General features: G+C 47.1%; 1 protein-coding gene across 2 annotated transcripts; it reads right to left on the bottom strand.

Moving 5' to 3' along the window:
• Positions 1 to 2,852: 2,852 nt before the first annotated feature.
• APOE (apolipoprotein E) lies at positions 2,853 to 10,424 on the bottom strand. Of its 2 annotated transcripts, none has more exons than XM_053397816.1 (4): positions 10,257 to 10,424; positions 9,801 to 9,867; positions 7,260 to 7,410; positions 2,853 to 3,886 (listed from the first exon to the last, which is right to left on the bottom strand). In XM_053397816.1, the coding sequence occupies exons 1-4, from the start codon at positions 10,407 to 10,409 to the stop codon at positions 3,271 to 3,273; spliced, it is 987 nt and encodes a 328-aa protein (XP_053253791.1). In that variant the 5' UTR covers positions 10,410 to 10,424; the 3' UTR covers positions 2,853 to 3,270. The 2 variants fall into 2 exon arrangements, with proteins under 2 accessions (XP_053253791.1, XP_053253792.1); XM_053397817.1 differs by having other exon boundaries at positions 10,247 to 10,323.
• Positions 10,425 to 12,538: the final 2,114 nt, after the last annotated feature.

Here is a 12,538-nt window from a genome sequence, read left to right on the forward strand (position 1 = left end):
CATTTCCTTCTACAGCCTGTGCAGTAACTGCCTTCTTGACCGTTGGACCAACTCCTGGTCTCATCAGCTCAATCCGCATCCAGGGAAGTCCCTGACTCACTGAGGGTTTGAGACCCATCAGCTACCCTCACCTGGTTTAGCAGGCCAGTCAAATCCGTTCCTCGGTTGTAGCTGCTGTCACCTGCTGACAGCTTCTAGGAGCCACAGGTGAGGGCTGAATGCAGGGTGCGGACCAAAGGGGGCAAACTACCCCAGAAGGAGCACAATGTTTCCCCCACCAGAGGTGCTAAAGGTAAAGGTAAAGGGACCCCTGACCATTAGGTCCAGTTGTGGCCAACTCTGGGGTTGCGGCGCTCATCTCGCTTTATTGGCCGAGGGAGCCGGCGTACAGCTTCCGGGTCATGTGGCCAGCATGACTAAGCCGCTTCTGGCGAACCAGAGCAGCGCACGGAAACGCCGTTTACCTTCTCGCCAGAGCGGTACTTATTTATCTACTTGCACTTTGATGTGCTTTCGAACTGCTAGGTTGGCAGGAGCAGGGACTGAGCAACGGGAGCTCACCCCGTCGCGGGGATTTGAACCTCCAACCTTCTGACTGGTAAGTCCTAGGCTCTGTGGTTTAACCCACAAAGCCACCCGCGTCCCTACCAGAGGTGCTACCCCTTGCCTTAACACCCCATACGCATAATATGTCATCACTCATAGCCTCTGATGCTGCAATGAGTGAAGGGGAGGACAATTCCCCAAGGGATCGTGGGGGCAGCCATCTTGGATTGCCACACTGTAAGTAGCCAAGGGATTACTGTACTATCCTTGTTGTGAACAGCTAGTTCAAAGCCAAAGGGCAGCCAATGAACCAGAAATAAGAGAGTCCGATTGTTTTTACTCTGGGCCAGTTGCCAGAATTCATTGTGCAGAAATTGGCAGGGTGAGCATTATGTTTTTAATTGAAGCTGGGCTTTTCAAAAAGAAAAGCAATACATTAGACAACATCTCTTTTTTTTTTTTATTAAACAATTTTTATATTCATACAAACAAAACATACATAAACAAACAGAAGACAAAAACAAAACAAGAAACAAGTACCATTTCATGTCCTAATTTCTTAAACCTTTCTTCTTCGACTTCCTCATGCCTCCCGTTTCTGTATTCCAAGTTCTAATCAATTGTTCAGCAAATCTTCCCTTATTTTACTATAAATTTAAGCTAATCATCCTTATTCTCCTTGTCTTAACCATTACTAATAGTAACCATTTACTTTAGTCCAACATCATTCTAACTGTCGTTAATTTTATAATATTTCTTTAAATAGTCCTTAAACTTTTTCCATTCTTCTTCCGCCGCTTCTCTTCCCTGGTTTCGGATTCTGCTCGTCATCTCTGCCAGGCTCATGTAGTCAATCACCTTCATCTGCCATTCTTCCAGAGTGGGTAGATCTTGTGTCTTCCAGTACTTTGCCATTAGACAACATCTCTGGTCAGCTGTGGAGTCTCAGATAGGTTGACCAACACATGCAAAGGTACATGTGGAGGATACCTTCACAGATGCACGTCACATGGTGTGCTGAGCTCAGGCAGGCAGGCGGGTGAGGGCAGCGGCAGAGCAACTTGCCGATATGGCAGCTGTGGGGATTGTTATCACACCTGCCTTCCCATGTGACCCAAGTAGCGATCGGCCTTGGACTCTGCCCCATGGCTCCATCAGGCAATCAAAGTTGGCATCTTTACAGAAGGCTATGGGCCATCACATAGGAACAAGACAAACTGCCTCATACCGAGCCAAACCATTGGTCCATCAAACTCCATACAGTGGTACCTCGGGTTAAGTACTTAATTCGTTCCGGAGGTCCGTTCTTAACCTGAAACTGTTCTTATCCTGAAGCACCACTTTAGCTAATGGGGCCTCCCGCTGCTGCTGCGCCGCCGCCGGAGCACGATTTCTTTTTCTCATCCTGAAGCAAAGTTCTTAACCTGAAGCACTATTTCTGGGTTAGTGGAGACTGTAACCTGAAGCGTATGTAATCCGAGGTACCACTGTACTATCTACATCATGGGTAGGCAACCGAAGGCCCGGGGGCCGGATGCGGCCCAATCGCCTTCTCAATCTGGCCCGTGGACGATCCGGGAATCAGCGTCTTTTTACATGAGTAGAATGTGTGCTTTTATTTAAAATGCATCTCTGCATAGGAATTCATTCATCCCCCCCAAAAAAAAAAATATAGTCCAGCCCACCACATGGACTGAGGGATGGTGGACCGGCCCACGGCTAAAAAAGGTTGCTGACCCCTGGTCTACACTGACTGGCAGCAGCAGGCGGGAGTCTCTTCCAGCCCTATTTGAAGATACCAAGGTTTGAAACTGGCACCTTCTCCCTGCAAATCAGATCTATGCCCCTTCTCCAATTCGGATGGCCCCTTCTTCCAGGCCCAGAAAACAATAGACTTAACTTCTTCTTCTTTAACCTCCATCCTATCTAATTCCATCAGGACCTACAATCCAGTAAATTCCCAAGTGCATCATTTTATAGCATTCATTTGTGCCTGGGCCTGTGTGTGGCTGGACGGGCAAAAAGAAAGAAACCACTTGAATATACCTGGCAAAGCAGAAACAACCCTGAGTTTTTGCACCTGGGTGTTCAGAAACATCCTGCATTGCATGGGGCTGGACTAGATGGCCCTCAGAGGTCCCTTTATGATTTCATGCTCCCTGTGGAGCTGCAAAGGTATGCTGCTGATTCGGGATAACGATGCCGTTTCAATTACTCTTTACCTGTTCCTCCTGCTCTGTGTGTGTATCGGTTGTTGTGCAATGCAAAACGAGATATGAAACCATCACAAGAAAGGGAGACCCCTGTATCCAAAGTACATTTTATTCAGTTAACAGGTCAAAATGGGAAAGAAAGAAAAAAACACCAGGAAAGCCAAGAAATTGTGGTGAAAGGAATGACACAAGTGTCTTGGGTGTGAGGTGTTAAAACGGGGAAACAGGGCAGAGCGCCCTTTTCCTGTCAGTGGTTCACAGGTGCAACAGCGGTTACTAATGGAGGACCTAGAAAGTGCTGGTCACCAGAGAAAAGTGTGTGGAATGTTAATTGGCCAAAATGGCAGCACTCTGGCCAAGTAGAGCTGGACAGGGAGGGGGACCTGCCGTGCGGTGTGAGGTTAGTATACAGCAAGGACCGTCAACACCTGTCCAACCAAAGAGAGCCATCTTGGTTCCCATAGAAACGGAGGTCAGCCATGTTGCTCTTCCTGGGAGCACACGCCAGGCCTTAGGCCTGTGCCTGCACCTGCGCTTGAGCCTCCTTGACTTTTTCCACAAGGGCCTGGATCCGGGTGGTGAGGTCGTCCACCAAGGGGGCGAACCACTCGCGCACCTTTTCGGCCGTCTGGTCAAAGGAGTCCTTCAACTCCTGAGCTCGGCTGTTGAGTTGCTCGTGGACCATCTTCCCTTGCTCACCGACGGCCTGTGCCAGGGCCTGGAAACGCTGTTGCCCCTTCTCTTGGATTTTGGAGAAATAGGGCTCCAGGCTCTGGCGCACGGCTTCCACCTTCTCGTCTGCGCTGGTCTGCACCTCCGCCCTGTAGGCTTCAAACTTCCTCTGCAGGTCGTCGACGTCCTTCGTGAGGCGCTTCTTCATCTTGCGCATGTAGAGGTTGAACTGGGACCGCAGCACCTCCATGTTGTGGTTGAGCATCAGGCGCGCGTCGTTGGTGTACTGGACCACCTTGCCCTTGGTCTCCTCCATGTCGGTCCGCAGCTTCTCGGACAAGGCCGACATTTCGGTCGTCAGGCGCTGCTGCACATCCTGGGCGTAGGGGCCTATCTTGGAGCGCAGGTTCTCTGTGTAGAGGTCCAACTCCGCCATGGTGTCTGTGATAAAGCCACTGTGGAGAAGGATGAGGTAGCAGGGAAGGGTCAGAATCGTGTCACCCTGGTCATTCTCTAGCATTAGGCCCTGCTGTCATAATTCTTGCAGGCCTCAGATCTCTCCAGACGGAGACGTCATGCCACATTCACACCATACATTTAAATCCCTCGTATACCTCACTAGCAAAACCCAAAAGAAACCTGGCAACTGCAGATCATCTTGTTATCTCCTGCTTGGACTACTGGTTATCTCCTGCACTGACAAACTGGAACGTGTCCAGAGGAGGGCAACCAAAATGGTCAAAGGCCTGGAAACGATGCCTTATGAGGAACGGCTAAGGGAGCTGGGCATGTTTAGCCTGGAGAAGAGGAGGTTAAGGGGTGATATGATAGCCATGTTCAAATATATAAAAGGATGTCACATAGAGGAGGGAGAAAGGTTGTTTTCTGCTGCTCCAGAGAAGCGAACACGGAGCAATGGATCCAAACTACAAGAAAGAAGATTCCACCTGAACATTAGGAAGAACTTCCTGACAGTAAGAGCTGCTCGACAGTGGAATTTGCTGCCAAGGAGTGTGGTGGAGTCTCCTTCTTTGGAGGTCTTTAAGCAGAGGCTTGACAACCATATGTCAGGAGTGCTCTGATGGTGTTTCCTGCTTGGCAGGGGGTTGGACTCGATGGCCCTTGTGGTCTCTATGAGTCTATGAGTCTATCTGGATATCTCCTGCTTGGACTACTGCAATGTGCTCTACGTGGGGCTACCTTTGAAGGTGACTTGGAAACTACCAACTAATCCAGAACACGGCTGCTGGACTAGTGACTGGGAGTGGCAGCTGGGAACGTATAACACCAGTCTTAAGAGGATTTATATCATCTCCCAGTACATTTCCAAGCTCAATTCAAAGTGTTGGTGCTGATTAAAGCCCTAAACAGCCTCATTGACCTTATATACCTGAAGGAGCATCTCCACCCCCATCGTTCAGCCCGGACACTGAGGTTCAGCTCTGAGGGCCTTCTGGTGGTTCCCTCCCTGCGAGAAGTGAGGTTACAGGGAACCAGGCAGAGGGCCTTCTCGGTGGCGGCACCTTCCCGGTGGAACGCCCTCCCTTCGGATGTCAAGGAAATAAAAAACTATTGGACTTTTAGAAGACATCTGAAGGCAACCCTGCTTAGGGGAGTTTTTAATGTTTGATGTTTCATTATGTTTTTAATATTCTGTTGGGAGCAGCCCAGAGCGGCTGGGGTAACCCAGTCAGGTGGACAGGATTTAAATAAGGAATTATTATTATTATTATGGTTGCATTGAAGTCACAGTCCTAGCACTTTTACAAACTACAGTTCCCAGGATTCTCCGTGACTGTTGAAGTGGTATAAGAGAGCCTTAAATAGAAGGCATAGATGGGGCTCCAAGTCAGATTTGACTTACATGTGGGATAAAATGGTCGCCTGTCACCAGACTCTGTTTGAGCCACGAACAAAAAGCTGTCAGCCAGTCTCAGCTTCAGCCCCTGCGACTGACAAGTGCCAACCAAGTGTTTGTGGTTGGAAAATCTAGCTATTAGAGCTTCTAGGAAACAACAAAGCAGCACATTTAAATCATCAGCCATTTGCTTCCCCCTGTAATGTCTCCCATCTGTGAGACCCTAAGCGATTTTGGTATCCCTGTAGATATCTTATTCAAAATATAAGCAGTAATAAAGTGTGAAATAAAATTTTATTTTTTTGAAATGAAACGAAACCTGCAGTAAGATGGAAAATAATGTTTATTTTACTATATTCATATGAATAATGTTTCTTTTTCTTCAGCTGCACCATACGGTCTATATGGTAAATCTGGCAATGGCAAATTTCTGTGGTGCCTCCCCACTTCCCTGTATGTCCTAAGGATGTGCTTATTTTGCTTAATGGTTAATCCAGCCCTGTCTATCCTGGCTACACTCTCTCACATCGGCTTGTGACTTACATCTTCCACAGTCAGCACCACAGAGAAAGTGGACATGTTCTGGGATTTATGCTACTCTTCTTCCAAACAACTATTACTCATATAAAAGGTCACCAGATTAAGCTAACACTGGGTACACACTCTTGTTTACTCTGCATCCAATGTGACCCCAGTGCTGGTTTAAAAAGCAGTATTTACATGATGATTATCCACAATCCATATCTATCCTGTTGTTTCTTAGGGAATACTGTGTCTCGGTGCATTTCCCCCCCTGCAAACCAACGCAATTCAAAGTGTTGGTGCTGACCTTTAAAGCCCTAAACAGCCTCGTCCCAGTATACCTGAAGCAGCGTCTCCACCCCCATCGTTCAGCCCTGACACTGAGGTCCAGCTCCAAGGGCCTTCTGGAGGTTCCCTCACTGCGAGAAGTGAAGTTACAGGGAACCAGGCAGAGGGCCTTCTCAGTGGTGGCACCCGCTCTGTGGAACGCCCTCCCATCAGATGATAAGGAAATAAACAACTATCCAACTTTTAGAAGACATCTGAAGGCATCCCTTTTAGGGAAGTTTTTAATGACTGATGTTTTAATGTATTTTTAATCTTTTGTTGGAAGCCACCCAGAGTGGCTGGGAAAACATATGGACGGGGTATAAATAATAAATTATTATTATTACTGAGGAAAAGAACATCCAACTGTGTTTCAAGCTGGCAATGTGTGCACAGCCTAAATCATCCTTCAGCAGGAGCCTGGAGGTAATGAGGGACCACTCTGGAAGATATCGTGGCCATATCAGGGTGTGAACCAATCTGACAATGCCCGTCTCTAACACCAGGCCCCAGTAAATTTCAAAGCTCTGTTGGTTCCAAAACAAATTAGGGATGCAAGAACCAAAGCAACATTTTGCAAAGGACCTGACAAATTTGAAAATTCTAAGGGCTGATGTCCAAACAAACAAAAACAGAAGATTCTAAAATCCAGGGTTATTTTAACGTCAGAAATTGTACAATTCTGATTGGGATTCCTGCCATGTAAGTGTGATATGGGCTGTGTACACACTATACCTTTAAAGCACATTCGAAATGCATTATTTCCCTCAGAGAATTATGGGAACAGTAGTTTACCCCTCACAGAGTTACAGTTCCCAGGAGCACTTATCAAACTACAGTGCAGTTCTTTGAGGTGGGGTGAGGTAACATGCTTTGAATGTGCTGTAAATGTACACAGCCTTCATTTTTTTCCCCTCCCCAAAATGTGTTTCAGTTCTAATAATTAGATATCACCCATCTTAAGATCTATGTCATTCTATGAGATTTAAGAGTAATGTGAGCTTGGACTTTTTGGAGCATGTAGTGAGGCTGTGAAAACTCCAGTTTAGCAGGTGTCATAAAAAAACAACACCTCACCTAGCGCCTGTACCCACTTAAAAGGAAGAAGCAAAACCACTCACTCCAGTTCCTTGCTGAGCTGCGAACTCTTGATTTGAGCAGTGGCATCATCAGCCGCATCCCCAATCCGGGTCACTACATCCCTGAAGACATCCACCGTCTCCTCCCATTTGGATTTTGTCCCTTCTTCGGGGACAGGGTTGGCCAAGGAGCCTGCGTGGATTAGGGAAAGGAGGAAAACATTCAAGGATCTAGAAACAGGCCAAACTCACGTTCCCCCAAACTGAATGAGGGATGCCTGTCAATATGGGGCATCCCACCAGGTCGCAAGCCACTTACAAAGCGAGGCCCTTGGAATCAGCGAAGCCACACTCCTGCGAGTGATGGCAAGGAGGCAAAACATTAAGGGTTTTATGCGGCGTAGTCCTGCTCAGAGGAGACCCACTTAAAAACAATAGGCATGTGTCTATTGATTTCAGTGGGCCTCCTCTGAATATAACTTTGTTGGAGACACGTCCCCAATTAAAAAGGTACTTCCTGTTGCAGGGGGAAGTGCCGCCATCTTGTTGCCTCTTTGCATCGCTAGCTAGTGTCTCAGCGACTGGAATGGGATGGAAGGGCTTGAGTGTGTAGTTTGTGACTGTCCAGTGCTTTGGTTTTCAAAATGCCGGTCATTTCGCAAGCCCAGATGGAAGTGCCATAAACCTCCTTTCCTTGTGTCATCAATCGATGGCACAAACGTCCTTAACTAATCCCAGCAGCTCTTAGGGCTGATGTTACTTTCACAACTCAGCATTCCTAGATAGGGTGACCCATTGGTGGGGCCAAAGGTTGCGGTTGTTAAACACAAGTCCTAAACTAACCTTGACGAGGCACCTGCATGCCGGAATAGGCAAATAGCGAACTACTTCAGCCTAGGGTGGTCAGTCCGGACCCCCACAGAGCCTTCCCTTCTGGTAAAAGCCCACCCCAACCTTTCTCCTTAGGATGCATTTTCTTCCCATTTATTTGCAGGTTTATCATGCCCGGCCTTCCGAGAACTTCCCTCTTTATCCTCAAAACAATCCTGTAAGGTAGGCGAGGCTGGCTGACTCAGAGTCAACCCTCTCTGAGCAGGAATTTAAACCTGGCTCTCCCCACAATCCTAGTCTCATGCTCCAACCACTACACCACGCTGCCAGGCTATGAGAGGGGGCAAAGGACTCTACAGCTCCCTCCTTCCACAATCAGCAATAGGTCCCTTCCCTTATTACATATTACACATTACACAGTTGGACAAGTGAAGTGCTCTGTGCCCCTGAGAGATGCTACCAGCCAGGGCCGGATTTAGGTTTGATGAGGCCCTCAGCTACTGAAGGTAATGGGGCCCTTTATATGTCCAGCTGTGTTTTGTCAACAACAAATGGTTGCTGTTTTTTGTGTTGAATATATGCTATATGGTAATTTATGGACCTAATAGGTATCTAAAGCCATTTGCACATGCAGAATGTATGCACCCTATATATAGGTAAAGGTAAAGGGACTCCTGACCATTAGGTCCACTCGTGACCGACTGGGGTTGTGACGCTCATCTCGCTTTATTGGCCGAGGGAGCCGGTGTACAGCTTCCGGGTCATGTGACCAGCATGACTAAGCCGCTTCTGGCGAACCAGAGCAACGCATGGAAATGCCGTTTACCTTCCTGCCAGAGTGGTGCCTATTTATCTACTTGCACTTTGACATGCTTTCGAACTGCTAGGTTGGCAGGAGCAGGGACCAAACAATGGGAGCTCACCCCGTCATGGGGATTCGAACCGCTGACCTTCTGATCGGCAAGTCCTAGGCTCTGTGGTTTAACCCACAGCGCCACCCGCATCCCTATCCTATATATACAAATGAGCAAACCAGTGATATTTTAGGGAGCAGGCTAGCAGGCAGGGTCCATGACTTACATCCTAGGAGCCTACACAACGCAAAACACTGTTGCTGTATGTAGGTTTTATTTTATTTGCTTTTTTATCTTATATTTTGGAAATGTACATCCAGTTTTTTTCCTTTAATTTTTTTGGGGGCCCCCAAGAGAGTGGGGCCCTAAGCTATAGCTTGTTTAGCTTATACATAAATCTGGCACGGCTACCAGGAAGTGCAGACAGCCCTGAGATAGATGGACAAGTGTCCAATTTTTTTATAAAGCGGCATCCATCGTACAGTGAGCAGGACAGAGTTTTAAAGCCCATGTGGCCAACATCCCCATAATTTCAAAGCACAAAAGTCAAGCTAGCTCAGATTTCTGGCCGCTCCCCACAACGCAACCCTGATGTTCTGATGTGTCTAGTCTACCTTCCTTCCCTCTTTACATTAGCTCACGCCACACACAACTTGTGGAGAAGCGATATTCTCCCAATAAACCATGGCATAAGACTAAGAGCTGCTCTGATCTGCTTCACCGAGGTAAACTGCCACTGTTTGTGGAAGTTCCACACCCACGGAGTATAGAAGTCCATGCTGCCTTTGAACTAGCCTTTAAAGAGCATTGGGACAGAGGGGACAAAGGGTGCTTAGCTCGTTCTGTGTGCGTCCGATTTTATTCAAGACAAACCACCTCTTCCAATTCTGCCACTCACCTCCCAGCAGGACCGCTGTGAAAAACAGGGCAAGGAATTTCATGATCACCGGCTTTTCTGGACCCTTCTGAGAAACGGAGACATAAGAAAAAGGGACAAAATTAGGTAATGGAGTGACTCGAGGGTGGGTGTGGGTATTTTCCTCCACCAGCAGGAATCTTTAAGAGAGACACACACAGGATTAATCGCAGACCAGCCAACGATGAGACTTTATCTGCTCAGTCCTGAAAGGGAGACCCCACTGAATGCCATACCATTAATAAAAACACACAAAAACAACCCTACATTAACAGACTTTTCTCCAAATGTCCTTAAATCAAAAACAGCTCTTTCCCCTTGGTCTCTTGGTCCCAGTCCACAATGCACATTAGAACCCACAAACCCGACACACCTTCAAAACAAGAAAAGCTTGTGCAAAGTTGCCAGTTATCCTGCTATGCTCTCACCTTCTTTTACCTTCTCTTCCTCTGGAGTCTGGAAAGTGTTTAGCCAGACCCTCTGTGCAGACTTAAATACCCAGCTCAGCTGGTAGGAAAGAGGGGGGGGGAGGGAGGCGGGACTGGCAGAGTCAGCAGCAGTAGTAGTCACAAAATTTTGCCAAAGTGGCATCGAGGACAAAGTTTAACACCCACACACACACTTTGCACACACACACACTGCTAGGGAAAGTCTTAACCCTGAACTCACCAGAGAGAGAGAGAGAGAGAGAGAGAGAGAGAGAGAGAGAGAGAGAGAGAGAACAAAATAGTTAAAGCAATGTTTTTTATTGCATCAAGTATGTGAACTTTTGACTTACACAGGTCTCCCCATCAGGCAGAATAGAAGTTGTTAAATAATTCTTTTTCCTCTCTGCCTGGAGAACGTGGAGAGGGGCTCTCACACATTTCCCATGGCCATCTTTCTCCCATTTTTTTGCAGCTACAGTGGTACCTCGGGTTACATACACTTCAGGTTACAGACTCCACTAACCCAGAAATAGTACCTCAGGTTAAGAACTTTGCTTCAGGATGAGAACAGAAATCGTGCTCCTGTGGCGCAGCAGCAGCAGGAGGCCGCATTAGCTAAAGTGGTGCTTCAGGTTAAGAACAGTTTCAGGTTAAGAACGGACCTCTGGAACGAATTGAGTGCTTAACCTGAGGTACCACTGTATTTTGGACAAGCTTCACTGAAAATTGTTTTCTTGCACGAAACGAATTGTGTTCTTGGGTGGTGGGGAAAAGGTGGCATTGATTAAAATGTGTTTATGCTACAGTGAGGCCCGAAATGGGCGATCGAAGTCAGACTGAGTTAACATAAAACAGTGGGACAGAGTTGGGGAAAAGGTGATTCAGAGGGGAGAAGGAAACAGCAGCGGGAGGCCATGCAAAACTCTTATCCACCGATTTCTTCTCCCTTAACGCTTCTGTTCCCAGTGGTGACAAACTCATATTGGAGTACCCCAGCAGAGGTAACAGGGAAGAAGATGGAGGAGACATTTGCCCCATCTCTCCTCCAAACTATATCCTCCCCTCTACTGCCATTCAACTGTTTTGCTGTTGAGACTGTTCAAGTCTGTTGCTGAATGTGTAGCTTATGAGTGTCTGAAAACAAATGTACAGTGGTACCTCGGGTTAAGTACCGTGTTTTTCGCTCTATAAGATGCACCAGACCACAAGACGCACCCAGTTTTTGGAGGAGGAAAACAAGAAATAAAATATTCTGAATCTCAGAAGCCGGAACGGCAAGAGGGATCGCTGCGCAGCGAAAGCAGCAATCCCTCTTGCTGTTCTGGCTTCTGGGATAGCTGCGCAGCCTGCATTCGCTCCATAAGACGCACACACATTTCCCCTTACTTTTTAGGAGGGAAAAAGTGAGTCTTATAGAGCAAAAAATATGGTACTTAATTCGTTCCAGAGGTCCGCTCTTAACCTGAAACTGTTCTTAACCTGAGGTACCACTTTAGCTAATGGGGCCTCCCACTGCTGCCGCGCTGCTGGAGCACGATTTCTGTTCTCATCCTGAAGCAAAGTTCTTAACCCGAAGCACTATTTCTGGGTTAGCGGAGTCTGTAAGCTGAAGCGTATGTAACCTGAAGCGTATGTAACCCGAGGTACCACTGTACACATTTCTACCACTTTTTCAGGCATGCACAAGTGAATCCTGACAGTAAGAGACACAGTGAACTGTACACGGTGTTTTTGTGAGTTTTTGGACCCTTGGAAAATTCATCTGGGATTGTCCACATCCCTACGTGACAGGTCGCAATTGCCAGATCTGTCAATAGACAGACACCTCAAGTTATACCAAGGGATATCAAGTCAACTCATAGGAATAGAATAAGCTGCCTCATGCTGTGTTAGACCCTTGGTTCAGCTAGCTCAGTAATGGCAACAGCTGCTCAAGATTTAAGGCAGAGGTCACTCTCAGCTGTACCTGTAGATGCCAGGTGTTGAACTTCGGAACTCCTGCATGCAATGCAGGTACTCTGCCAATGTCTGTCTACTCAGGCATAAGTCTCATTGAGTTCAATTGGGATTACTGCCAGAAGTGCGCATAGGGTTGTAAACCAAAGTGGTTTATCCACGTCATTTATAGAGACATATTTGGGGTGCAAACCCCCAAACTACCTAATTCATATTACTGGACAGCAAGAATAATATTTCATGTTATGGGGAAGGAACCAAGAGGTGTTTTTTGCTCTGGTTTAATCCCATATGAAACAGGAAAGGGTATGTTATTGCACACCTGACAAAACTAGA

Source organism: Podarcis raffonei, chromosome 8 (assembly GCF_027172205.1).
Source record: "Podarcis raffonei isolate rPodRaf1 chromosome 8, rPodRaf1.pri, whole genome shotgun sequence".
NCBI lineage: Eukaryota > Metazoa > Chordata > Lepidosauria > Squamata > Lacertidae > Podarcis > Podarcis raffonei.